The 25,866-nt window shown below is 41.1% G+C and overlaps 1 protein-coding gene across 2 annotated transcripts in view; it reads left to right on the forward strand.

Annotated features, from left to right (window-relative positions):
- LOC146304825 (interleukin-1 receptor accessory protein-like 1) overlaps positions 1 to 25,866 on the forward strand; it is a 259,746-nt gene that overhangs the window by 78,462 nt on the left and 155,418 nt on the right. For both annotated transcript variants that reach the window (XM_084713662.1, XM_084713663.1), the window contains exon 3: positions 16,911 to 17,190. In XM_084713662.1, coding sequence (XP_084569788.1) covers positions 16,911 to 17,190 — 280 coding nt within the window. The remainder of the gene's footprint in view (positions 1 to 16,910; positions 17,191 to 25,866) is intronic.

The raw sequence follows: 25,866 nt of genomic DNA on the forward strand, positions 1-25,866 counted from the left end.
GAGAAGGTCGCAATTTCTGTGTGGTTGTCCTTAATGCCTGCCATTTCTCCTTGAAATCAGATGAAACAAGTCTATTAATTTTTTTCCAGGTGAAGTTACAGTGCGCAGTATGTTAGCCACTTAAAAAGAAGCAGGCAGATATTTTTATTTATATAATTTTATTGTTGATGTTATATTTGTGGTTATTATGGTGGAAAAATTAATGCTTTTGTCCACAAGGGCCTCCAAAATCAATGAAATATAAAAATTGCTTGCAGTAGGTTTTTTAAAAAAGTAAATAATACAAAGATATTGAGCCTATTGCAAGTAACACCTTGAAAAAATTCCTTGGAGTTAATTAAATCATCTTTTTACTTCTTGATACGATGAACAGCTATGCCACAACCAAGCTTGATCTGCTCTTTGTCTTAAAGCTGTAATATACACTTCCCATAACATTTCCGTATTAAAATGTCTAAAAATGCTGGACATGTTACATATTTTGTTGAGTTGTGCACTAAATTATCAGAGAGTGATGAAAGAATAATATTACCTCATCCATGAACATGACTTCTGCCTCAGTCGTGTCAAATTTTCATTGTTAAAAAAACTCGACAACTCCCATTTTCCCATGCAACTATGTCTTATGAATTTATATATTTTGCGTTTAACTGACAGATAAAAACTTTGAACCAAAAGGGCATTCTGAAATTATAAACTGCAGCATAGAATAAAAAATATCCTGCAATGTGAAAAGGATGAAATAATGTTTTGTAATGAGTTTTAAATTGAATTATTTCACAATTCCATGGATATTTTATTCATCACAGTGTTTATTTCATGATGGCACGTGTCTACTACACTTATCTACTGTTATTTAAATCCTTTTGCGCTGAAGGGGAGAGCTTTCTTGCAGCTTTTGCACAGCTACCATATTTCAGTAAGTTGAACAATTTGTGATAAGAGTGATAGGATGTTTGATAACGATTTGATGCTGCAGCCCTTCTTACTCTTGGTTTCTTGTCATGTTAAAAATGCAGACTTTTTGTCAGATTGTAAGCCACTCTGGACGTGCTTCAAAGTACTTCAGATGTTAAAATCACAACCAGAACAACTCATCACGTTGATATTAGCTGCTGTATCTTGACGTTTACCTCCAAAGCAAACAGTATCAATGAATTTTAGACGTACAGTGGCTTGTTTGGAGGAGACTCGTAGTCCTTGCCAACTCCCAAACACCACAACCTTTTCCTGCAGCTATAAAGAAAATCCAAACCAGCCAATTTGGAAGGAAATGTGAAAAATAAGCTTTTTTTTTTTTTTTTTTTTTTTTTTTGTGTTGTTAGCCCTCCACTGTTGTGTTTTTTGGAAGCTGGTGACACCTTCAAAGGCCTCACTTCTCTGCGTGCCCACATTCAGCGGCTGCAGTGGGAGCACTTACCAAATGAGAGAGCCGGTCTGAACAGCCGAGGAACAATTGCATTAATTTAGTGTACTCAACCACCTCTGCGGATAGTTTGTTTATATTGGATTACCCCATTGTTACCTCGCCTCGAACCTACGATTCTCGCTAACAAGCCCGCTGAGTCTTTCACTCAAGGGCTGTAGATTATTTTTGAGTTTTGTTTTGTTGTTGTCAAGCTAACTGAGTGAGTGGTGCTCATTGGCCTTCATCTGTTTTTTGGAGGGGGTTGTACCAAACATACAGTACATATAATACAGTATGCGTGTATAAACACCTGAGTCAGTGAGTTAAATCTTTGGCGATTATTCCCTTCCCTGGAATAAGAATCACCTTTTCTTTAACCTTTTTATTACTGTTCTACTTTCAGTAGCTCCCCAGTTTCCCCTCAGACGGTCATCCATCTAACGCAGTGAACCCCGGTTTAATTAATTATGTATATGCAAATGTATGCTCATAGTGCCAGGATCTCCATTTTCATTTTCTTGGCTTTTTTCCCTTCTCTGGCTCTTCTTTCCCTTTTTTTTCTCCCCCTCTCCTTCTACGGTGGCTCCAGGTGGATTTATTGTAAATTCAATTTGCATTAAGGTTCTAATTTGCTGACACTGTGCATGAATACATTTTTTAAACTGTTATGCACCTCAGCACCCCACAACCGCTCACCCCTCCACCCATGACTGAACCACGGGTGCATTTGGAGAGAGAACACGGGGTGCAGCACATGGTAATGGAATTCTTACTAAGCTTCTAATTGGAGCAGAATAGGATGGCTTATTTCGAATCAGGAAAATGAACGGCTTGTTATCAGCCAGTTGGCTGAGGGATAAGGGAATTGCAGTTTGTGTGTTAAGGGAGTTGTTTTTTATGTGTGTACAGAGTGGAACATATAGCTGTGTGTGTGTGCGTGTGTGTGGCTGCATGGTTATATAACTAAAAAGTTGCTCAAAATGACCATCATTGCTTATTTAATTAGTTTCATAGTTGAAAGTGTTTCTGACCTAAATACAAGAACTCCCTATTTGCAGTATTTTAATATTATTCATTCGGAATTTGCATTTTTTTGACAAAGGAAAAATTCAATTGTACTCTATTCTATTGTACTTGCTTAAGGTTGGTTAGTCTCAGACGGTTTTGGAGGGACTTAGGAAGAGTTTACATTCAGACCAACTTAATAATTCATTATCTGAAGGCTGGCAGCTTGACTGGTGCAATAAATGACTCACTTGCCTTTCTAGATTTACAGTACGAATAAGTTAATATGTGATTTGCAAACCTGCTTTCTTCCTCAGTCTGCACTATAATTGGAGCTGTAATGTCAGGAGAATCTCCTCCCGAAGGTAAAAATTGTTTTAAGAAGGCTCATTTGAGACTGTTAGTCATCTTCAGTCTGGGGAGAAAATTGGAAATGATTGACTTGTGGCAGTGTCTGCTGTGCATGTCTACTAATGGCCTGCGTTCTCTATCAATTATTGTTCTACATTTTCACCCTTCTTTCCTGCATTTGGAATAACCGGATCCCCTCACACTGAAGCTCTTGTCAGTGATGACTCCCAGTCTTGGCCTGGGGAGGGAGTAAGAGAGCAGTGTTTTCTTTTACACAAGTTGCACCTGCTACTTATTTTCTTCTGGGCATAACATGGTGATGGATGAGACATCTCTCCTTCCTCCCAATGTACAAAAATGAAGTCCAGATATCCCAGATACGAGTGCTGCCATCTTGCGCTGGTAGCGTCATTTTGAGCCAAAGTCTGGGCAGCAGAAATCAGGGCTGGAGTGACATTTTTGAGGTCCTCAGGTCCAGGTCTTGAAAAATTAAGACTTGAGCAAACAGTAGCATAGAACTAATAGAACTAATATGACAGAAACCATCTTTGGGAAGATTTTATTTGATGTGAACTGAGTTTTTAGCTTGGCTTCTGTCCCATCTGCTAACATGGAGGCGGCCGGATTTATGGCCTGTGCTGCAGCGAGCCACCAGGGACAATCGATATGTTTTGGCTTCACTTCTCAGGAGCTATAATGTCGCCCATCTTTATGCTAATGGAATCCACCCACCACCATATAAGCAACCCAAACCAGTACTAGTGTAGTGACAAGGACATGATCCCCCACTGGCTCCCCACCCTCTACCTGCTAGACAACTTGTTTGTGATAATAATTTAATTATTAAGTGTATATTTTGGGGGCATTTAAAATTATATGTCATTTGGGAGAGAGAACTTCATTTGTTTTCAGTGCTGCGGCGCTAAATAAAGCCAATTAATGTGTTAAGAGTGTCATTACAAAATTAGCTGAACATCGACACATTCATTTAAAGTCAACATGCTTTAAATAGCACTTTTAATTGAAATGCACTCACGTGTTGACATTTTGTTTTTTTGCCTTGTTACAGAAAACAAATATTTTGTTGCTTAATTAAATGACTCCTATGTGATAGATTTATTGGGTGAGATGGGAAGCTTTGTTGGCTAACTGTCAGTGATGACTGGTCTCAACCCTGACTATTCACTTTTTAATTGCAGCTTTGATCCGTTTTATGATGCTCCAATCTGATGAATAATGTAAAACTTGACCTTGGGCCAACTTTTCATGGGAACAACAATCAAGCAAAAAAGATTAATTTTAACACCCTATTCATTGCCTGCGACACCTGTAAGCTGGAAATATTTTCTCGCAACCCTCTTGGGCCGCGAGATGACGCAAGTTCAATCTCTGCAAATAGATATGTCGCCAAGACACAGCCAAATATACCACCTCTGGTGCGGAAACATGGAAAAAAAACGGGCATCGGCATTTTCAGGAAACCTCTCTGCCAGCTGTCCTCACTTCCCCACGTCACAGGCTGAACACTGTCACAGAGAATGAGTGCAGTGCATCATATTATCTAGTTTGTAATTGAATTGTAGCGGGAGGTAGGTTGGTAATCAGTGTACAGCAGGTAGTTTTCGTTCCAGTGTTTGACAGTAATGTCCTCTAATGGGAAGCTCTGGCTCTACTCTTGTTCCAGGCCACTAGGTTTCCCTGGATCCCTGGCTGCCTGTGCGAGTGTGTGACTGCGGCTTGTATGTGTGTGCGCGCTATTGTGCAGTTTAAGTATGCGGTCATGTTCGTGTGGTTTTTTCACTTGTCTGCAAACGTGCAGGTTGCGTGTGCCCGGCAGAAATGGCTCAGTCTGCACCCTCACCTCTAAATTCCTTTCAATGTTGCTGAAATCCGTTCTTTTTCTAACACACTCGACCTTGAAGACATGTCTACAATGAAACTGAGTCACCGTCCACTCTTGCTGAATTATTGGCGATTGCCAATTGCGAAATGATTTACAGCACAGACGCCCTTACTTGTGTGGCTTTTGGGGACCTTACTGTCCTTGCTGATCTGCAGCTTGAATCATTTCTCCATCATAATTTTCTCTTTGAACTGCCGGCACAACCTCCCCTCGCCCTCCCACTCCTCTGTGCAAGAATTGAATAGCTTGGAGATAGAGGAAGGGTAAAACCGGGAGACGGAGGAGGAGAGGGAGACGAGCACAAAGGCAGAAAAGAGGCAGAGATGATGCCCTGGTAGTTAACAGTGTGGGAAAAAATGAGAGACAAAAAATAAGGTCAGAGTTGACGTATGAGAGCTGACACCAGCGCCCATCAGGACGGCGCCCGCTGCTTGCTTTGTTACATATTCTTGCCATCTTATCATTTCACAGACGGCTGGCGCAGGGGCTGATGTGACAAGGCTCTCTATCCATCTGGGCACGCTCTATTTTCACCGACGCTCATTTCACGGGGGCACCGGAGCACAACGCCCAAATGGTGTGTCGGTGTCTGTAGTGGACCGGCGAGGGTCTGAGTCACCGGCTTAGCGCACCCACACCGCCATGATACAGCACAGAATAACAGGCTGACAAGGTTGCCAGCGGAGGCAGGCAGCGCGGATTGTGTGGCCCGCTCTCTGTGTGTGTTCTCGCCGTGTATTTTGTACCTGTGTGGGTGGGTGAGAGTGTGTGCAGAAAAAAAAATGTCTTATCCACACTCTTGTCCTATGTGCGCAGTCATGTCTGCAATGCAGCACTCTAGTATTTTTTCAGGAGTCAGTATTGTTTATGTTGTGTCTCCACGCCTCCCAAGGCTGTTTGTCTGTTTGTTAGATGAGAGGATTACTGCCGCTGTGGGGAACAGAAGGATGATTTTCTGATTATATAGTGCTCTCTCTGGAGGAGACACCCCAGCCATAATAGGATCACTTTTACATCTGCTCCTTGTCAAATGTTCCCCTGAAATAGGCACGAACTGGGAGTAAACATATGGATACAAGTAAAAATTTCATAGTTTGATTGCCCAGGAGACTCAAAAAGCTGTTCGGGAGACATAATCATCCCTTTAAAGTCAGAGTAGGAGTCATCACAGATTCACACGCTGAGATGATCCGATGGGCAGATAAGACGCTTTGTCAGATTTGGACGTAGACGAGCGTTGGATGACAAATTTGATACGAGTGCTATTGAGCATGAAAGGAAAAACAGGCCTAATCACCTATATAGAGTCAAACAAGCTGATTTACATACTGCTTTGAAGAGAAATGTGCTTCTGTTTCTATGCAGCTGAATGCATTTCTGCTTCATATGCAGGTTAGGAGTTTACTTACTACTCTGTGTCCTCATAATACACTGAATGTTATGAGATTCTACTGGCTGCAATTTTCACCACTTAAAGTAATATTCACAAGATGTTTCATATATAATGTTTAGCTGCGCTGTCAGTTTATATAAAGAGAATCAGTCAATAATGGCACAATGAAAGCTTGTAGATTTCCTGTTTTTAAATACTCCTTCCCCTTAAACAGTCCTCTCACATGATGTCCCTTTTTAAATTAAGAAAAGACTGCTTCCCTCAGAAATATAAATGAGGACAAAGATATCTCAGAACTTGACATATTTTTTGACTGACAAGTTATGTGCGTGAAGCGTTATTTGCAGAAATCTCCACTGAAGACTGTCATTAAACAATCTTCATCATATGCAACCTTAGGTAAAGCCATGGGGGATTGAACTGAGGTCACAATTACGGCTATTTGGGAAAAAAATTACATTACGGCACGTCAGATGGCATAGCCTAGGCCGCTACAGAGATAATAATAAAAAAGTCTTAGCTTAAGATGCTAAACTGCCTTCACGAGAGTTCATAAGTCAGTTTAAGCAAGCATCACTTGTTGTATGTTTTCTTACTGTGCAAATGAACAATTCTCAAGGTTTTTAAGTTTTTTTTATTACTATTATTGTTGAATATAACTGCGTTTCCCGCTAGATGTTGCTTGCTTTTTGCTATAACTTTTGGGAAAGCAGGCGTTCGTCAGGTTCATCAGAGAACAAGGAAGGAAGTTGAGAAACGTAACTAAACACACTTTATACGGTGACGGTAAACGGTGACAATAAGGAACAACTTCAACTCTAACTGTATTTGTGTGTTTATTTTCCCCTGCGCCTCTTTCCCTATTCTCTTCCCTGCAAGGGTCCATCCCGGCGAAGTCAGCCTTGTCCCCTTTTCCCGTCAGCTACCTCTCGGTGCTCCCTGTCCCCGTCAGCATTTAACCCGTGATTGGAGACAGCAGGCGTCGCTCTCTCTGGAGGCCGTGTCCAATCAGGGGAGCCGAATCTGATACAGAGGGGGGAATCCGGCAAAGATTGCAGGCAATGTTTATTTTGCGATAGGAAGAAAAAACTGTTTTATTTTTCAGTTTTTTTTTTTCTCAATCACATATGAGTATTTGCATATAAATGACAGCCCCGGTGGCTGTCAAGGAAGAGAGGGAACTGGGGAGAGGGAGAGACAAACGACAAATGAAGATGAAGTGTCATGAGAGTAAAGTGCAGGCGAGACAGGGAGAGATAGAGCTGTTTTATCTGCTTGTGAGGAACGGGTAGGAGGGTGGGAGGTAAATGTCACTGCAATCATGAAATAAGCTGGGCAGCTGGAGTCACCCTGCTAAAATATCAATCTTTTCATCTACTTTAAATCCTGCTTTTTTTCTTATCTCTGAAAACAAGGCAGAATTATGATAATGCAGGGTTCCTTTTCTTTCAGTTTAAAGGAATATTTTGGGAAACGCACTCATTTGTTCTCTTTCTTCCTACATTTAATCACAACTTGGGTTTTATTTTTGTGGCTCACGCCATCAGCCCAGAAGGTTACGAGAACTTGGAAGGCAGCGGCGTCACAAAAATTGGTCCAGCAGGGCAAAAAACAGTCAGACGAATATACAGATTGCAAACAAGCCCTCGGTTTTGCCAGATTAGATGAACAAATTCATGGTGTAGTTTATCTGGTTCTGAGTAATCCCGCATTACACAGAAAAGCTAAGTGCACACCAATATGTCAAGTACGGTAAATCAACATTAGTCAGCCAACTGTTCTGAATGTCTGAGGTGTGTTTGTTGCCAAGAACACGATTAAAATGAAGCTTGTTAATTGGTTCAACGATTGCTCCTTGCTAAGTGAAATGGTCGCAGCTGGGTTATGTTTAGGCACCAAAAGTACTCGGTTAGGGTTAGTCGCCAAAAACACTTGGTTATTTAACAAAAATATCAAGGTTTGAAGGTTGAAATAAGTAGCAATAAGCAAAAATAAAGTAATATAAAGAGCAACAGAGTCCATGTCAGGTGGGAATCAGGGGTTATTCTGTGTTTAACCTGTTTTTTTTTCTTTCTCTTTTCTAGCATTTTTAAATATAATATGCAATTGTCACTGGAAACGGATATACAAATCCACCGTGTGTAGAGCCAACCACAGACACAATCATAGCTCAGATGTCTGCAACAGTTTGTTGGGGTTATAATTTTACTCTCCAGCTTAATTTTCTCTCCCAAATAAATTTGACAAACACGGGGTTTGTTTTGAACTGACTCTTACTGATAGCCAGAGCCACAAAATAACACCTCTTTTGTAATAAACTACAGTTTTCCTTTAACTATGGAGCTGCAGTCAGGTTGTAGTTTGTCTAGCTTAGCATAAAGACTGGAAGTAATGGGAAACAGCTAGCTTTTCTCTGTTTAAATTGCAGAAAAGTACCCGTGTCCACATGTACATGAACAGAATGTGAAAATGCAATGTCCAATTTTAGGTTTCGTTGTGTGGTGGAGCTATTTCATGCTGAACAGCAGTTCATCCATCTGTGCATCAAACTCTAACACAGGTTGCTTGATACAATCAGCGAGCACAGTGTTTGGTCTCAGGTTTAGGTTAGTGAATCAGTCAGCTTTAGAGGAGCTTGTAGGCATATTTTATCACTTTGGACAGAGCCAGGCTAGCTGTTTGCCCCCGCCTCCTGTTTTTATGCTCGGCTAAGCTAAACATGTCTTTTGTCCGGCTCTGTAGATAACGTGCAAACATTAGAAAAAGCACATTTCCCAAATAGTTGGTCTAGTCTTTAATATTCTTCCTCCTCTGCATTGGCTTTTTATATATTTATAGATCACTGTTCACATCCAGGTGCTTGTAGCTTCTTCTTTCTGTCACCATATGGACCATAACTCTGGTCTTTTTAGCATTTGCAGTTCCATATTGTTGCAGTGCCATTACACCAACAGTACACAGCCGTTTAATTCCCCCCCCGTTTTGAAAATAGATTATTTTCTGTTCAAGCACAAGGCCTGAGTGTTCCTCGTTCCAGAGGTGCTACAGTGTGTGTTAGCGTATTTTGTGTGTGAACATATTCTCACATGCAGATGTCCGTGGCTGATTGCTTTATTGGCTGATGACTCATTCTCTTTTTCAACCTGCTGGAGGTACTTCAATCATGCAGGTAATCTCCTCCTGCACGCCGGCAGCCGAGAGGTTACCTTTCCCACACATCAGAGCTATATTCCTCTTAATTGAGACCCACTCTGCTGCGACAGCGTTTTCACAAGGTGGAAAATGGCAGGTCAAGATTTCGAGACATCTTTCTCCTCCCCTGCTTACCTCCCCTCCCGTGGCAAAAGTGGCTGTGAAGTTGATAAGTTCCTTTAGGGACCCTGGAGCCAGGCCAGCTAAGACACTGCACTTCATGAGGGCAAGTAAAGGTTGATGTCGCGTCACCTCATAGATTGTGTGCGTGTGTGTGGATGTGTGTACGAAGGCTTGTGTGTTTATCCAATCAGTCCAGGCCTAATGTATGCACGCCTTTCTGATTGAATTACACTGGAGCTTTTATGGAGAAAAATGGTAGCGAACCATCTCCTTGAGTGCTTATGGGAGAACAGACACTTTGCAGGAGTCTCAGTGGTGACCCGACTCAATCTGCATACGATTACCCCTCAGCAGACCTGTAACCCAATTTATGAGCTGATCACCTTCTCTCCAAGAGGAGCACATTCTCATTCTCGAGTGACAGTAAAATGTAGCGGGAACACGATGACATAACATTTGTTTGACTTTATTGGGGTGCCCTTTAAACCAGAAATGCATCATGCTTGGGCTTTTTTAAATGCACGTTTACTAGCATCTTGGTCGCATCTGTGTTGCATCGTTTCAACGGTCGGTTGCACACGAGATTTATTTTTTGAATATGTTTTAGTATACCCTGCTTTATACAACCAATATGAGGAAGCAGCATTAAAACAGGCACGCTACAGTCTACTGGAAATTTCTTGCACCCAGGAAAGATGTTTTCTGTGAATGTTTGAGGTCGAAATGTCTTCTATAGGCCTAGTGGATGAAATTCAGCTTGGCTGCTAAGAGCTGCATGATGGGCAATTTGTGTAATTAGCATGGTTAGATCATTATCAGATAAAATAAAAATGGAAATCAAAAATAGTGAGATTTCCCAGAGAAAGTCGAAGTCATTCCCTTACTAGCATGTTAATCATTAATAACGCCATATTTAATGAATAAAGACATACTCGACATGCAACCACGCTCGTCTGCTGAGTTTATAGATGACATTTCTGTCCTTCACGTGTGAGTTCATAGGAAACAACACTGTCAGGATTCATATAGGCCATATAGGAGCTTCTATAAAATGACCCACATTAAAATGCATTTTAAATTCAGAAAAACAACTCCAGTAGATAAGTGGAGAATGCCTTGAGGCTGATTCCCTTTGTGTTCCTTTTAAAAGTGAGGGTCAAATTAAAACAAGAAACTGTGTTTCAGTGAGAGGGAATGCTTTGAATAATGATATATGTTTATATTTTGAAAGTATAATTAGCTTTAAGGCTCAAAAGGCGTTCTTTGTAAAAGTCTTCTCAGGCTTGACCTTGATTTTAATATACACTGGTCTATATTTGCATTCAAACCTTGGGTGATGATTTTTACTAATACATTTTAATACAGAAAAATGCATCCACGCAGCCAAGACCCTATTTTCTGTCTTCTTTTGTTTCCTTCTTCTTCATATAAATCACATCCTTGGTTTGGTTTTTGTCACAAGCATAAACCATGAGGATAAGAGCCATTTTTTTTTATAAATGAGGCCTCAGTCTTTTACTCAGTGGGACAAATGAGACAAACATGACAAACATAAAAACAAGGCAGGCCTGACAAATGGCCTGCCTTTGTTTAATGGCGTGGTTAAATCGGGATATGGCTAGGAGACCCCATTTCGACGCGGTGTCAGTGAATGTGGCTCTATTAAATCCCGATTTCCATGCAGAGTGACGTGCAAACATTTGTTCTGTGATCGTTTGGCAAAACGTGACTGCTGACAGTTACCAGTGACCATTTCTGCAGCTGACAAACAGGATTGTTGGACCCCGAACACACTCGGGGAACAGCGACTGAGGAATTACCCCTCTTTACTTACGGGTCATGTGTATCGCTGCTTATGCTTGATGGTCCCAGTTGCTGAAGAGCTGCCGGAGTTGTTATTATCACTCAGCAGATTGGCCAATTCCCTCACCAATTGTGATCCAGCAGAATGGAAATCTGGTGAGCAGGGAAATGTTAATCGAGTTCAATTAGGCTTTGTACCATGTTTGTTTCCTGCCAACAGATTATGCAGAATCCCCACCCTCACTTACTGAAATGAACGATAACCCTCTGTCAAAAGTCTGAAACGGGCAATTTGAGAATAGGTGGAAGATAACAGATATTGGCGCTGGCACGCTCCTCGTGGCGGTATGAGAGATAAATACGGCAGGCCCTTTGAAACAGTTGGGCTGGTGTTCACCCTTAAATGAAAAATTAATTTAGGATTTTTGATGCTTTTATTTTTTTTTTCCTTTAACTTTTCCGTTAAACTGGGAATATTTTCAAAGCCCTGTGCAGTAATCGAATGCCTCAGGGCGGCTGAAAAAGCATCTTTTATCTGACAGTAATTTCACTGTTGAAAAGACCCACTTCTGCATGTTGCATATGTTTTCAGTAGTAATCAACCATTCCACTCTTTATCACTTTTAGTTTTTTCATTTGTCTTTTTTATCAGATGCATACTAATATGTATGTAATTTAATTATTTAGTCCAAAGGCTGTAATATCCACATTTTATGTTTTACTGAACCAGCTGTGCAGACGCATTTCTTTTACTTTGTGTGATATAATGCATTGTACTGTAGTAGCAAATATTTTAGACCTCAGACAGCATCAAACTAGCTCTTTTCCCCATTCTCTGAGACATTATTTTTCTTCACTAAGAAGGAAAATGTTCAGCTGTAAAAAAAAAAAAAAAAAAAAAGTGAGTGGACAAGAGTTTATATGCTGTGTTGAAAGGCAGCGACAGGGCTACTGTAGGCTGTCTGATGTGGCAGTGATGCATTTACTGTGTTTGTGCTGCTACTAAATCCAGTCTGTGCAGCCAAACTGAAACCACTTCTGAGTAAATGTCTATTTCTTTTCTGTCTGGGCCAACAGAATACGTTAAGGGTGCAAAGAATGGTTTAGTGGTCAGCTAGTGGGGCGTGTTGGAACAGCAGATACCTTTTGATATTCATCCTAGGATCCTTTGCTCATGCAAACATACAGCCGCAATGTAGAATATTCAATTTTAAGGTAAAGGCAGGCAAAAATTTCTTCTATCAACTGAGCAAGGTGGGCAACTGCCACAGGGCTCCAGACCCTGGAAGCCCCAAAAGCTCCTGGTTCACTGCATGTTAATTGGTTTTGACAATCTGATTATTTGCTAATTTGTGTAGGAATTTGCACCACTAAAGTACAATATCAACTACAATGAATCCTTTGTGTCTTGCAGAGGGGTCCTGTGTCAAAATCTATCTTTATTAGATCATATATTATGGTCTCATGGTACATGTTCCTACATAGAGTTGTGTTCAATTAAACTGCCATAAAAAAAATTAGAGATGTGCAAAACAGCTCATTTATGCTAAACATCTGATACAGATGTGGACAGAGCTCTCTGTCCCAGCTCTGCGTTTATTCCGTCCGTATTTCTGCATGCTTGATGCAAGCTTACAGGTACAAATGAAGCAAGGCAGGACCACTGGTACTTGTGTTTATTGTTGTCAGAAACGTTTGACAATTCCTTCTGCATCAAGAGATGTCAAAGCAAAAAAGCGTGGCAACATCTGTGGTGTTTATCCAGAATTTATAGATCTATAGTGATATACTCCAGGTAGTCATAGCTCTCACTTGGAGCTGGAGAAGAGGTGGGGGTCCTGTTTTTGAATGCATCTTTTTTAAATATGTGGCTGTTTTCAAGCTAAAATCACGGCATTACTGTAAGTTGCCTTTTTAGTACAGTAATTCACTGAATTAACTCAGTTACAGTCCATCATTGTTTGATAGTATCACTACTAGTACCGCATTAAACTTCCAGATAAAAAACATGTTTGAGAACCTTGTGTTGTTCCACTTATCAGATTAGCTGTTACTTCATGTGCAGTTTTACCAAACCGATCTTGTTCTCCGTTTGAGCCGCTGCCCGTTTGTTTGACCTTTTACCCTCCCCCGCTGTTTTTATTAGTCGTGAGAGTAAAACACTTCAGAGTCTCAATTAGGACACATGATTAGAAGTGAAACCATCTCGGCTGTGTGTCTTACCTTAAGCCTTCAAGTTATTATCGTCCGCAAACTAATTAGCAAGTTTGTGATAAGCGAGAGTAGACCCCTCGTTGCCATAGCAACAGTTAGTCTTAATCACAGTGAAAGGATTGTGGTGTTGGTTAGCTCGCAGAGCACACGCCACCTTCCCCAGCATTTGTGTTTGCTTCATTTTGTTTCTAGTTATTCATTCTTTGTACAAATTAGGTTGTTTGTTTTTTTTTCTCACTGTCTTGCTCCTGGGAGGACCCACTTAATTGAGGGAATCAAGAAGAGGTTTAGAGGGTGATGTCGAGGAGTTGCATCTGAGCGCGGTGTTCTCAGTCTCATCAGACGAAGACAGCAGACTTATTGTTGCAGATTTAGGATCACGTCAGGCCAGGAAAGGTGCTGCAGATTTGGTGCCGCTGCCACAGGTAAAATGAGCTGTCAAATCTGCCTAACGGGGACTAACGGCATATTCAGTCCATTTAAAGGAAACGTTCCCCCTCAAAGCTGTACATCTTATATTCTGAATCTTTATTCCGAGCCGATTTTTATGAAGTGTTGTATCTTATCTTCTGTTGTACCAGAAGAACACAGATAAAGGGAAACGTGTAGACAGCAACAGCAGCAGATACAACAATGGGAAGTAGATGTGTTGTGCCCCGTGTCAGACCCCACCATGAGAAAGATCCATACTTGCCAAGTCACAGAGACAGAATACTGAACACAGTGAGGGTTTAGTTTATTTATAATTTGAGATATTTAACTTCAGCGTGAGTAAACGCCAACAAAACAGCTCTAACTGGGATGATAACAAATATAATTTAAGGGGATTAAAGGAATCAAATCACAATAATGAATCTCCTTAACTAAAATAAACAGTGTAAATTAACAAAAACTGGCAGCTATCACCTCCAGAAGAACAAGAGCAGTCAGCATGGCAAAGGCTACATGTGATCAAAGTGAGATGCCATCATTGCTCCTCGTGACGTGAGCCGTCATCTGAAGGGAGCCAATCACATTGCGTCATCATCCCGGCACACAGTTATTTACATACACATGCACATCGTAGATACACTGATCAAAATATGACCAAAGTCAGAACACTGTGTCATACTGAGACTTCTTTCGGTGGAGAAGTCGGTTCCTTTGTCTCAGTGATGGATTTCTCCACACAGTTTTTGACTACTGAACTTTGCTCTTCGTGTCTGATGAATTGACACCACAATTTTTGATAACTGCTGGATCTGTTGCTGTTAAACTGCGCTGCAGCTGCCCTGGAAGTATCTCGATGTGACATGTTGTCCTTGTTTTTAACTGCTGAAGCAGTTTATAGTACACGTTTCCCTTCTTTCATCTTTTCTCCAGCTCCTCGAGCGCTCACAAGTGTTGCTGCTGGAGCTCCCAGCATGACCCTTACATTTCCACACAATACAATACAATAACATAAATCAGCATGGTTAAATCAATTCCCCACCAGCACCCCTCCCCCGGTTACCCCCAACGAGAATGCCGCACCTTGCTGATTGGCGGCCGAGTTGCTTCTTTGGTAAATAAAACATTTATAGAGGCTCAATTAGCAAAGCCTGTTGAGTGTGCAGCAGCTGTGCTTACCAGCTGTTTTAAAGGAAGAGTGATGCAGCGAGGTGAAGCAAGGGAAAAGAGGATGTCAGGAGCAAGAATGGAAAAAAAAAATCATGGATAAGGGAAGTTGAAGCAGGCAGAGAGCTTGTTTTTGATTCAGCGTGGACCCACTTTCAAATATGAGACAAGTGGTTTGCTAGTGTCTTAAAAGTTTATCTATATCGAACGAGGCGAAATCCTCTTTAAGCTGAGCAGCTTTTATCTCATTCATATGGTAGAGTTAATATAGTGACTAACAGAAAACACAGTGTAACTGTGTGAAATAAAGCTTGAAAAATTAATTAGTGCTTGATTAGGATAAGGATATCAGTGAATACTTTTCAAAATGCAATATTCATTCTTTTTCATTTACAATAATCAACTAATTTAGTTGAAAAATGAGATAATATTCACAATATGACATCGTGTTTTTCTGAGCTGCAGTGATATAAAAAGAGTATAAAAGCTGCATGCACTGAAGAATCACTGTCAGGTATCCAGCTGGGAAGAAGAGTGAGCACAATTAACCTATCCTCATCTTCAGGTAGCTAATATTAGCACAACACTAACTAACTAGCATGATAATCTTAGCAAAATATTAGGTAACTAATGACTTGACTTTTGTGCCAAATTATTGATTTTTTTTTTAAAGTAAGTAGCTGTGTAATAAGTGGGTTATTGCATACTGAGCTGAGCATTAAGTCAAAATAAATGAATAATAAAATATTTGACCATAATGACCTGCTGACTGTACATTATCCCTTCAATAATCACTGCTTTCTGGGCTGTTGTTATGGTCAGCTGTACCTACAGAGTCACTTGCAGTTTGCTGTGCTGCCGAGTGAAGTCCACAGATGCCAGACTAACCCAGTAATGTAACTCCATGATGCAGGCCACAGCTTACCTGAAAGTTATTTTCTTCTTATTTTCTGGGTGAACCCCATTATTAAAAACCACCCAAATATGTTGCAGTCTCAATCAGGAATGCAGGAGCTGGTGTTGTCTGTTGTGAGTTTTCACTGGCGCGTGTGTGAGAAGTTGATAAGGATTAAGTGTCAATTTATTATTTGATGTTTCTCATGAATCTTATATATACCCAAAGACCAAAAATAAGTCTGAAAATCCAAACCATGCCTTTGCCTGCAGTGCATGAATAATGCAGTTATTATCCCGTCTTTGTAACTTTTTTGACTGACAGATGGTGGGCTTTATTAGATGTCTTAACAGGAAGACCCCTGTTGCTCAGCCTTGCCATGTGCAGCAGCGCAATAGCGAGCCGCTTTTTTTCCATTTAATGACTTGAAACAGCATTTGAGGCCTGATGATAGTCTGATAGCTTCAGGAAATGAATCCTCTTACAGCAGCTTCTAATTCTGTCAGGTAAAATGTAGACGAGTGCCGTCAACTGCCATTTAAAGGGATATTAATGGTGGCTTAAAAACAATTACAAATATAGTAATGGTGTAGGTGAAGGCGGGGGCAGACAGAGAACAATGAGTGAACATAACAGTTGATATGTTGAGAGTTCAGTTTAACATTTAAAACGATGTGTGTGATAATGAAACAATTCTCTGACATATTTACACGTTATAAGAACCTGCTCGCTCTCTTCGCTGTGAATTAAATTAGGCACACTCAGGAAATCAGATGTTAGATGGAGCCCGGCCTCACTAGAAAATGAAAAACTACTATGTAGGTCGTCTGTGCAAGACGCTTATTAAGACCCATGTTTACGTTTCTTGTTAAACAGCGACCTCTTGTGGTCATAGTAATCATGATGGGAGCAAAGGAGGAAGTCAGGTGATGCAGTATAATGTTTGCATGGTTACAGACCTCCTCTGCTGGCCTTTTTTTCTGGGAACTCCTGCTAAATTCTCCTTTTCTCTGTCCTCTTCTTACAGTGGAAGGCTGCACGGATTGGTCGGTGGACTACCTGAAATACAAAGTGCTTCTGGGGGAACCTGTACGGATTAAGTGTGCTTTATTCTATGGATATATACGGGCCAACTACACCCACGCGCAGAGCGCAGGACTTAGCCTTATGTGGTACAAAAGTGCAGGACACGGGGACTTCGAGGAGCCCATCAGTTTTGACGGCACGAGGATGAGCAAGGAGGAGGACGCCATATGGTTTCGACCAGCAGAGTTGGATGATGTGGGGTACTATTCCTGCGTTTTACGGTAAGTCCCTCTTGTGTTTACAAATCAGTATCACCTGGAGACGTACCGTATTCTTCTCTCTTTGTTGCTGTCAGATGCAAATTGTTGTTTTTTGGCCTTCAGCTGGAGCGAGCATTCATGAGAAACTCTTTGACCATTTTAGGTTTGTTTTGCCAGCAGTGTGTCAGTAAAATAGTGGGGGTAAATAACATTTTCTGGAACCCTGTGGGCATGAGTGAAGCTATGTTAAAGTCCCCCCCGTTGATTTTTAATGAAGTGTCTCATCTCCGGCCAAAAGAGCAGTGGTCCTTGGTCCACAGAGCATCGTCTAACAGTGTGAAGCCCCTTTGCTTCGCTTTATATGCTAAATTATTTCTTTATTCTCCTCAGGGGGACAGTAAGCCATTAGGTGCAATTGGTAAATCCATAACTCTTCGGCCCTCACAAGTCCTTCTTTCTGAAAACATGGAACAGCGAGGAGTGAGATGAAAGAGAATGGACAGTAATTCAGCACAGAAGATTGAGGAAAGGGAAAGGCAGCTAAGATAAAAAGGAAAAAAGGCAGGGGACTCGTACTATCTTCCTTTTCCACTTGCCTGATGGTGGAGGTAGACAATTGTTTGATTTATGAGTTCTATAATGTGGTGAAATTTCTGGCTTCCCAGCTCATATTGGCAGAAGTTTTCATTAACGTGGAGGTTGTCTGTGGCCAGTCAGAAAGAAAAGGCAAAGCCGCTGTCTCAGAGCCCATAACAATTTCTTTTTCTCAGGACAAGGAGAACTTTGAAACACATCTTCCTGAGAGATAGGAGAATAATATTTTTAGAATTTAGAAAAATCCACAGAACCATTCGTATTTCCACCTAAACACAAACGATTTAGGACATTTGTTACACTGACAAAAAAGGGTGAATAATGTACTCTTGAGCGGTTGCATTCAGCATAGGTTTCCCTGTGTTTCACAAGCTCAATTCTAAGAGGTTTTGGCCATTACTATTCATCACCATTAGCACTCTCCCCTTTGCTGTGACGGCCGCCGTGAATAGAAACGGGCAGCACCAGTCCAACAATTCTCATGGCTCTATTCAACGACGTTGGCAGCACTTTCTGGAGGTAGACAATCAGTCAGCTCAGAGTTATTGTGTAATCACGCAGAAAGTAGAGCCATGAGATTTGATTTGGACGAGTAGCGTTGCTTTGTCGCCAGTCTCCACCATTCAGAACCAAATTAAGGGGCAACACTTATTTGCCCATCATGGAAAGAAATAACAATAGTTCTGAATGCTGAGCACTTTTCCATCGCTCAGGATTTCTCTCTGCGGGCATTTCTTTAGACTATTGTTGCCTATAGTTGCACTCCGCAGGCTATAACTGTGTTTTTTACATTGTAAAGTTGGGACAGGGATGTTCACTTTTTATTTCTTAACTTTCAGTTCTAAATATTTGTTGCTCAAAGGGCATATTTACAACTCTGACCTTTATTTACAAAGCCAGCATTGATTCTACAATCAGTTCCACTGATTATAGTTGTTAATCAAAGCTTCCTGTGCAGCTGGGGGTGTTCAGACAGTATTGTGGAAAACACATCAAAACACTCGCAAATGCAAATAAGTTCAAGACAACATCTTTGACAGCTTGTTTTGTCAAACAGTATTGCACACACTTGATGCTGTAATGTTGATATGACTCCTTACAGCTCTGTTTTGGTCTCCACCAACTCCTGAGGAAAATATTTGGCTCTTTAACTCACTAGATGCTCCACTGTTTTTTTACCCTCTAGTTGCTTTTACCTTTCTGTCTTTGGTGCTGGGTAGGCAGGTTTACCAGAACTTTTTCACCAAAAACAGCTGCATGCTGTGGCTGGACGTGAGGTGAGACTGAAGGACACCAAAACTGTTTTAAAGTCTTTCTTTATTTCAACAAACAGCTAACATGGCAAACAAATTAACGCTATCAGTTAAGTTATACCATTAGCTACCTTTATAAGCTGTTGCTAAATAATGTTCCCATGTAGAAAAATTGTTTCAAGTTCAGCATCAAACTCAGCGCTACTTCTCAATCCTCTGATGTCGAACTGAGACTGGAATGTTTTTTTCCTTTAAAAGTTTAATTTAAACCACCAGCTGCATTCACTGAACACCCAAAAGTAAAAAATAAAGGCAAAAATACTCATTTGTCACAAGGTGTTTACTGTCAGTTTTGCAGCAGTTGAGTTGAGGAAACAAGCTGAATAATGTGCAGAGTTGCACATGCTTTATTATATAGTAATAACTTATTAACCTTGTAGGTAAAGGGCGTTTCCTCTTGACCGGCTCATTAGTCAGCTCTATACGGCGGCATACGGTGGCTTTAAACAGGGGGAAGGGCCTGCTTTAAAGGCTTGGGAGGATTAGGTTATTGGATACTGCCTGCGCGTGTGTGTGTATGTGTGTGTGTCACATGTTTAGTTTATTGCAGCTTTCTGAAGTGCATAGCAATGCATCAGAACTGACCACAAGGGACCATCAAATTAGAATGATTTATAGTCCTGTATTAGCATATACTGTGAGTTCTGTTGAGTGGAGCCACAATAATAAGGCCAGTGCTCAGTCCAGATGACTGACAGAGAAACGGTTTCAAGGAAACAGACTTTTGATTGCTTTCTCGTGCCGCGTATGAGCTAAAACCGAATCTATATATGTTAGACAATATCTTATGTATATGTCACATGGTATTATTCAAAGGCAGAGGTGAAAGAGAGCCCCCTACAGAGCACTTTCACAACACACTAAGATATTGACCTCAAAATGACGTTTGCAACCATATTCTCCTCGTTTCTCACTCAAACGTTGACATAGTGTTACAAATTGCAGGAATGGATTCATCCAGTTTTTACAACCACATAGCAGCGACGTGACTCATTTCAATTTCCAGTCGCCACAGCCAAATCAGAGGATTGCTCTTCTCTTTTGTCTCAGCAGCGTGGGTCCTATAGATGATCAGCGCTTGCATATGTTAACATATCACATTTGGATTAGGCTCTTGGCAGCGTGTTTACTTGAGGATCCCTCACCCTTTTGAAACATGAAGGGACCCGGGGAATTAGAGCGCTCAGCGGTGGAACGAATGAATCACAGCACAACAATAAATCATCTCTCACTGGATACATTTCATACTTGAGCATGTTATAACAATTCAATCCTTGTTACTACGGGCTGCCATGACATTATTGTCTCAAAGCATGTATTGATAGAGACTAGTGTATCCAAGAATGATCCTCGTGTTCTCAAAATGCATCTAGGAAGGATCTTGTTTTTGTCTTTGGTGATAGTATTCGTCATCATTTACCATTTCTCTTTTCCTATTCAAGAATTAGTGTGGTATTGTGTAGATTAAAGGTAGACGAATGCTTCATGTTCTTGTTCACCAACCTTCAGTGGAATATAACGAGCGTTTGTGCTTCTGAATCATATTTTCTCTAAGTCCTTCTATGGAAATGCATCTTCTACACAGTCACGTCACTGTTTCTGTTCTTTGCGGTGGTTTATTTAACAATTCCCTCTATGCATGCAATACTAAGTGGTAAATTTGTTATTGATTATGCCTCTGTTATGAAAGCAGCGGCGGATGTGTTAAACGGCGATATTATTGAACAGGACTGCATTAAAAATGCATGCAGGTGGGAAACGCTGTCAACAAATGCTCACTAATGAATAGAATGAAATACATTAGCGTGAGATGACGAATGCTCCTGATGTCTTTATCATTTTAAGCCCTGGATAATAATTTTACAATATCCCTCTAGTGATTCATTGTAGAACATGTGGTTTGTTTGTTGATTTTACATAACATACTTAACGTTTTAGGTAATTTCTCACATCACTACAATATTTTTAAATATTCCTACCTTTTTATTTAATCAGAATAGTCATACAGTGCAGTGAAGACTGTTTACACTAAAAAAACATAATTAAGTATGTTGTACAAACAGTAAATGTCCATATTTCCATCTAATTGTCAAGCAGATTTAAGGCAAACTTTTGAAAGAGAAAAGAAACAACTGTGAATTAGGCGCATTTCCAAATAACCAAGGCTAGGCATAGGTTCATCAGAAGTTGGCAGTCTTGACTACATTATTAAAAAGAGTAGAGGATGTTAAGGTTGTGAAACAAAACCAGTTGTTTGCCAACTACCAATAAATCAAAACGAAAGAAGAAGTTTGAACTTTGCTTCTTCTTCTCGTCAGTCACCACCTGAAGCTTTTTTTTTTTTAAGTTTCCATTAGTGTTTATACTTAAAATGAGCATAAAAATATGCCGATGGAAACATCACAAATGTGGCAGTGTTTGTTTTTTTACTTTAATCATATCATAGAATAGTGTAGCTTCTGTTGTAGTGATCAGCTGAGTTTAAAGTCCCTCTTCCGACTTGATTTGACTCGTGTCAGCCCAGTAGGGGTTTGCATTTCCATTACAACAGGGCTACCCACTTAAAAGTGTGTCTTTTAACTGGTACACACTTGTCTTGAGTCAAGCATCTGTGAAATGGTGGATAAATTTATTTAATTTCCTAAAAATTCTTCACAATAAAAGCCCTCCATTATTTGGGTTTTTGAAAGCTTTTATTATGAAGCAGACACCTGAGAATACAAACAGCAACACAGGAGAGAAACTAAATGTCAAACCACAGAGATTCATTTAAAAGCAACAAAAATACTCAGAGTTGGACACAGAGTCATTTGAAAAGGCCCGTCTCTGGTCTTGTTGCTTGTTCGAGGTGGGGAAGGGGGGTCGCCACAGGTTCGCCGTGGTGGAGTAGACATCACCACAACCTGTTTGGAGGCAGATCGCATGCACTTTGGCACCACTCTGGAGATGGTCCACCCCGAGCATGACTTGGCCCGGCTCGGCATGTTAAAGCAGTAATGGAAATGCAAATCGGAGCAGCGTGGGTTGACTCCGCGCGGCAAAAGTGTCAATGGAAAAGCCCAAGATATGACTCTCATGCGGGATCAGCATTATAGAGACAGTCAGTCCTGTCCACAGGCTCTCCAGATACCGGGGAAGAGATTTGTCTGCCAGTTGTCTGTCACAGGTGTTATTGCACCAGGCAAAGCTTAACGGTGTAGGCAGAGTATTCATAATACACCCACATCAGGATGGCCACAGCCAGTGAACACTCACTGCTGCAGCATTTCTGCCAGTTTACCACCATGAGGCCAAAATGTTATTGTCGAACAAAATTGTGTTGTCCAGAATTAATCCAAGCACGTTGTAATTAAAAAGAGTTTTTTAACAGTTAAACGCAGTCCACTGCATTAAATATGCATTTGTCATATTATGATATATATTTTTCTACAAAAATATTAATTTCACCAAAGCTGTTATTACTGGCAGGCTTACATGAATCAAGACAAGACAAATGTCACATGAGTAACAGATCAACAGACATGTTTATCAGTGTGTGCTGCCCCTATGAAAGAAAGCCCTGTGAAGTATAATAGAAATAGGCTTTGAGAGCAGCTTGAACACCATGTGGCATCATACAGATGACAGAGGCACATCTGCACTGCAGAGGGGGGAAAAAAAAAACACAAACATCTTAATAAGTTTTGCAGTTAGCAAAGTTTTTCGAGTCTGAAAAGCAGCTGGGAAAAATGTGCTAACAGGGTGCAGATAAACACAATTATTTCCAATTCAAATCATGTAGTTTCAAGTGCTTTCTTAATCAAGAGGCATGTTATTAATAGTGTTTGAGTCAACTTCTCTTGTTTGTTCCCCGTTTGTGTGAACGCTGTGAAGCAGAACTATCTCACAGTGCTACAGTTTGTCATTTGTTTAAAAAAAAAAAGATAAAATATGGCATAAAAAAGCTTGTAGGATGGATCTTTTTCCTGTTTTGATGTTGTTCCTCATTCATTACATCATTTATTTATCACACAATGAAACATACAGATGCTCTTTTTTTTTCCACTGAGATATATAGATCTGTGATCTTATCTTCATCTTCATGGCTGTTTAAGGGCTAAATGTGGTCAAAAACAGTCACGCAAAATTGGGCTGAATTTGAACATAATCAGACAGACTAAACACAGCCTAAATTTCAATGTCTATATTTGGACAAACTCTGAGGGATTAAACATGAGCCAAATTTCAATGTCTACATTTGGACTAAATTTGGGCCAAAACAAACGGACAAAACACAGCCCGAATTTCAGCGTCTATTTATGGGCTACATTTGGACCAACTCACGCAGATTAAACACGGCCCAAATGCCAAATTTCAACATCTGTGCTGACGACAGGCCCACCAGAGTTAGCCCGAAAGGCAACGCTGAAATGATGCTGGGTGCATTGCGGGATAGATGCATACAAATACTCTCTTTTTGACCTCATTTTATTGCCTGTGACTCTCCACTTGTGGCCTTCCCTCTGTTAAAATACATGCAGCAGTGTACCCGTGCTCCTCACATCGTTGTGTATTTGCTCAGCTGCACTTAAGGGTGTCAGAGGGCATTGTCATATGCTAGCACACACACACACACATGCACACATACACACAAACAAACACAACATGTCAGTTCTCTGCTCCCCTGAGACTAGCTGCTACTGACAGCAACTCCAATCTGTATGTAAAAGCAGGCCAACCTCGGCATGCACACACTCAACAGTCTGATGGCTGTCTCTTTTACTCTCCGCCGTTCTCTATCATGCAAACGCACACACAGATCTACATGCATTATGAACATATGATGAGGGACGACCACATACTCTATGGTATAGGAGCGGAAGGGAGCAGATGAGCAGCCTTGTGTGTCAAATCGAGGTGTGTCTCAGATGTTATACCCCGAGGAGCTCTGTCGTATGCAGAGCGAAAACATCTGCAGTGGCGGAGTGTGTCACTTACTGTAGAGAGTCAGAAAACACACACACATACACACACAAGTGGGCCATCCGGGTACTTGGAGGATACCACTAAGTCCCCAGGACTGCTGCAAGTGTCTCTGTAAGCCTATTAGCATTACAAAGTTGCTAATTCCTGCTATTTTATACCTCACTGACAGCAGAGACAGGCGAGTAAAAGCTGGTCTGGCTCACATCATGACAGGAAAAACAGGGTGTAGATGTTTGGAAATGCTTCTCCAGTTATCTCAAAATATGTGATTAAGATAGATAAAATCAAAAACTTCTGTCTTTCGCTTCTCATGAAATGAAATCTGGACCGTCCACATCCCACGTGTAAGTGATTTTTTTAATCTGGAAGAAAATAGTGAGCAAACCCTAAAGTGGGGCAGCGTGCTGTAATTGACTGGGTATTATTTTATAATCCAGTTCATCCGGGTTTCGGTGCAGAGCCACAGCTCACCTGACACTCACCTCAATCTTATGAGGTTCACTCACCGCCAGCTCTCTGTAGAGTTTAAAGTCCTCGCTGTCTGATCTCTTCATCCACCTGCTTTCTCATTTGCTTTGCCTTTTATACTCAAACGCAGCAAAAATTAGCAAGACAAACTGATTTAACGCATGTCTACTTCTACTGATACAACCACATGCATGAATTTTGGAGACTGCTTATCAACGTCACTTTCATCAACTTTTTTGATGGTGTAGACCAGTTTGTTTTTAGGATAACAGGCTTAACTTTTCATTACAGTGTAGGACTGGTCGTTGCTTGTCGTTGTTGAAGTATATTGTCATGCACAGATGGTATATTCAATCGGATTTCAATCTATTTAATATACCATCTATGCCTCCAAGTTGCTATTTGGACTGCAGTACTCATTTTTGAATGCTTGGGTCTTACATATACCTCATTTTAAACAGGTTTTAAATCAACAGCTAAAAAGACATTCCCTTTCAAGCACAAACTCTGGCAGAACGAGCACCGCACACAGACTCAGCAGGTATGAACGTACGAGTGCCAAAATAGACACAGCCACAGCGCATCGATCGCAGTGGAAGGTACGGGGATTACAGTGTCAGATTAAGGACAGATGTAGCAGAGCAGGGAGGATCCCATTTCTTGGCAGGTAGCTAATGTTTTACCTTTGACCCTGTTCACCGGTGTTGGCATGCTGCCATTGTCCCGGGCTTATTAATGGGTTTCCTGCATGTCCTGCAATGCCTGGGCTGTCACCAGCAAAGGACAATGGGAGGGGAAGATAACAAAGGAGTGAGTGTGCATCTGCGTGCGTCCATTTGCTTATTTAAGCCTGAATTGCTGCCTCACCTGGCACCTGCGCGCACACATACACGCCGGGAACTCGCACAGAGAGCACACACACACACATTAAAAGTCCCTTCCCAGCCGTCCAAGACCGCAGCCATGTTGACTGTGTTAGTATTCGTGGGCAGGAGTGGCTGGTGATCTCTCAGGGAAGTGACAGTCAGAATGGGCCGTCTGGAACACTCTGTCATTCAGCCTGAGTCAGGGCCTGTCCAATTGATCCAGCCCAGCTGTCAAAGCCAATGAGAGACGCTAGACTAAGGAGCAGCAGGGACGGTTTGTGCTGCCAGGGGTTATGGATGATGTATAATATAAGGATGGTGTTTGCGTTATAAGCTACCTGGCAGGAGACAATCAGTTAGCTGTGGCTCTGGGGAATAGCTGTAGAGAGGAGGCTATAACAATGGCTCCTGGATGGATGCTTATTAATTGAGTTTATTTATAAGTACTGTGCAGTGCCATCAAAAATATTGATGAGGTTTTCCATCCAATA

The sequence above is a fragment of the Lutjanus erythropterus genome, chromosome 24 (assembly GCF_056507025.1).
Source record: "Lutjanus erythropterus isolate fLutEry1 chromosome 24, fLutEry1.hap2, whole genome shotgun sequence".
NCBI lineage: Eukaryota > Metazoa > Chordata > Actinopteri > Lutjaniformes > Lutjanidae > Lutjanus > Lutjanus erythropterus.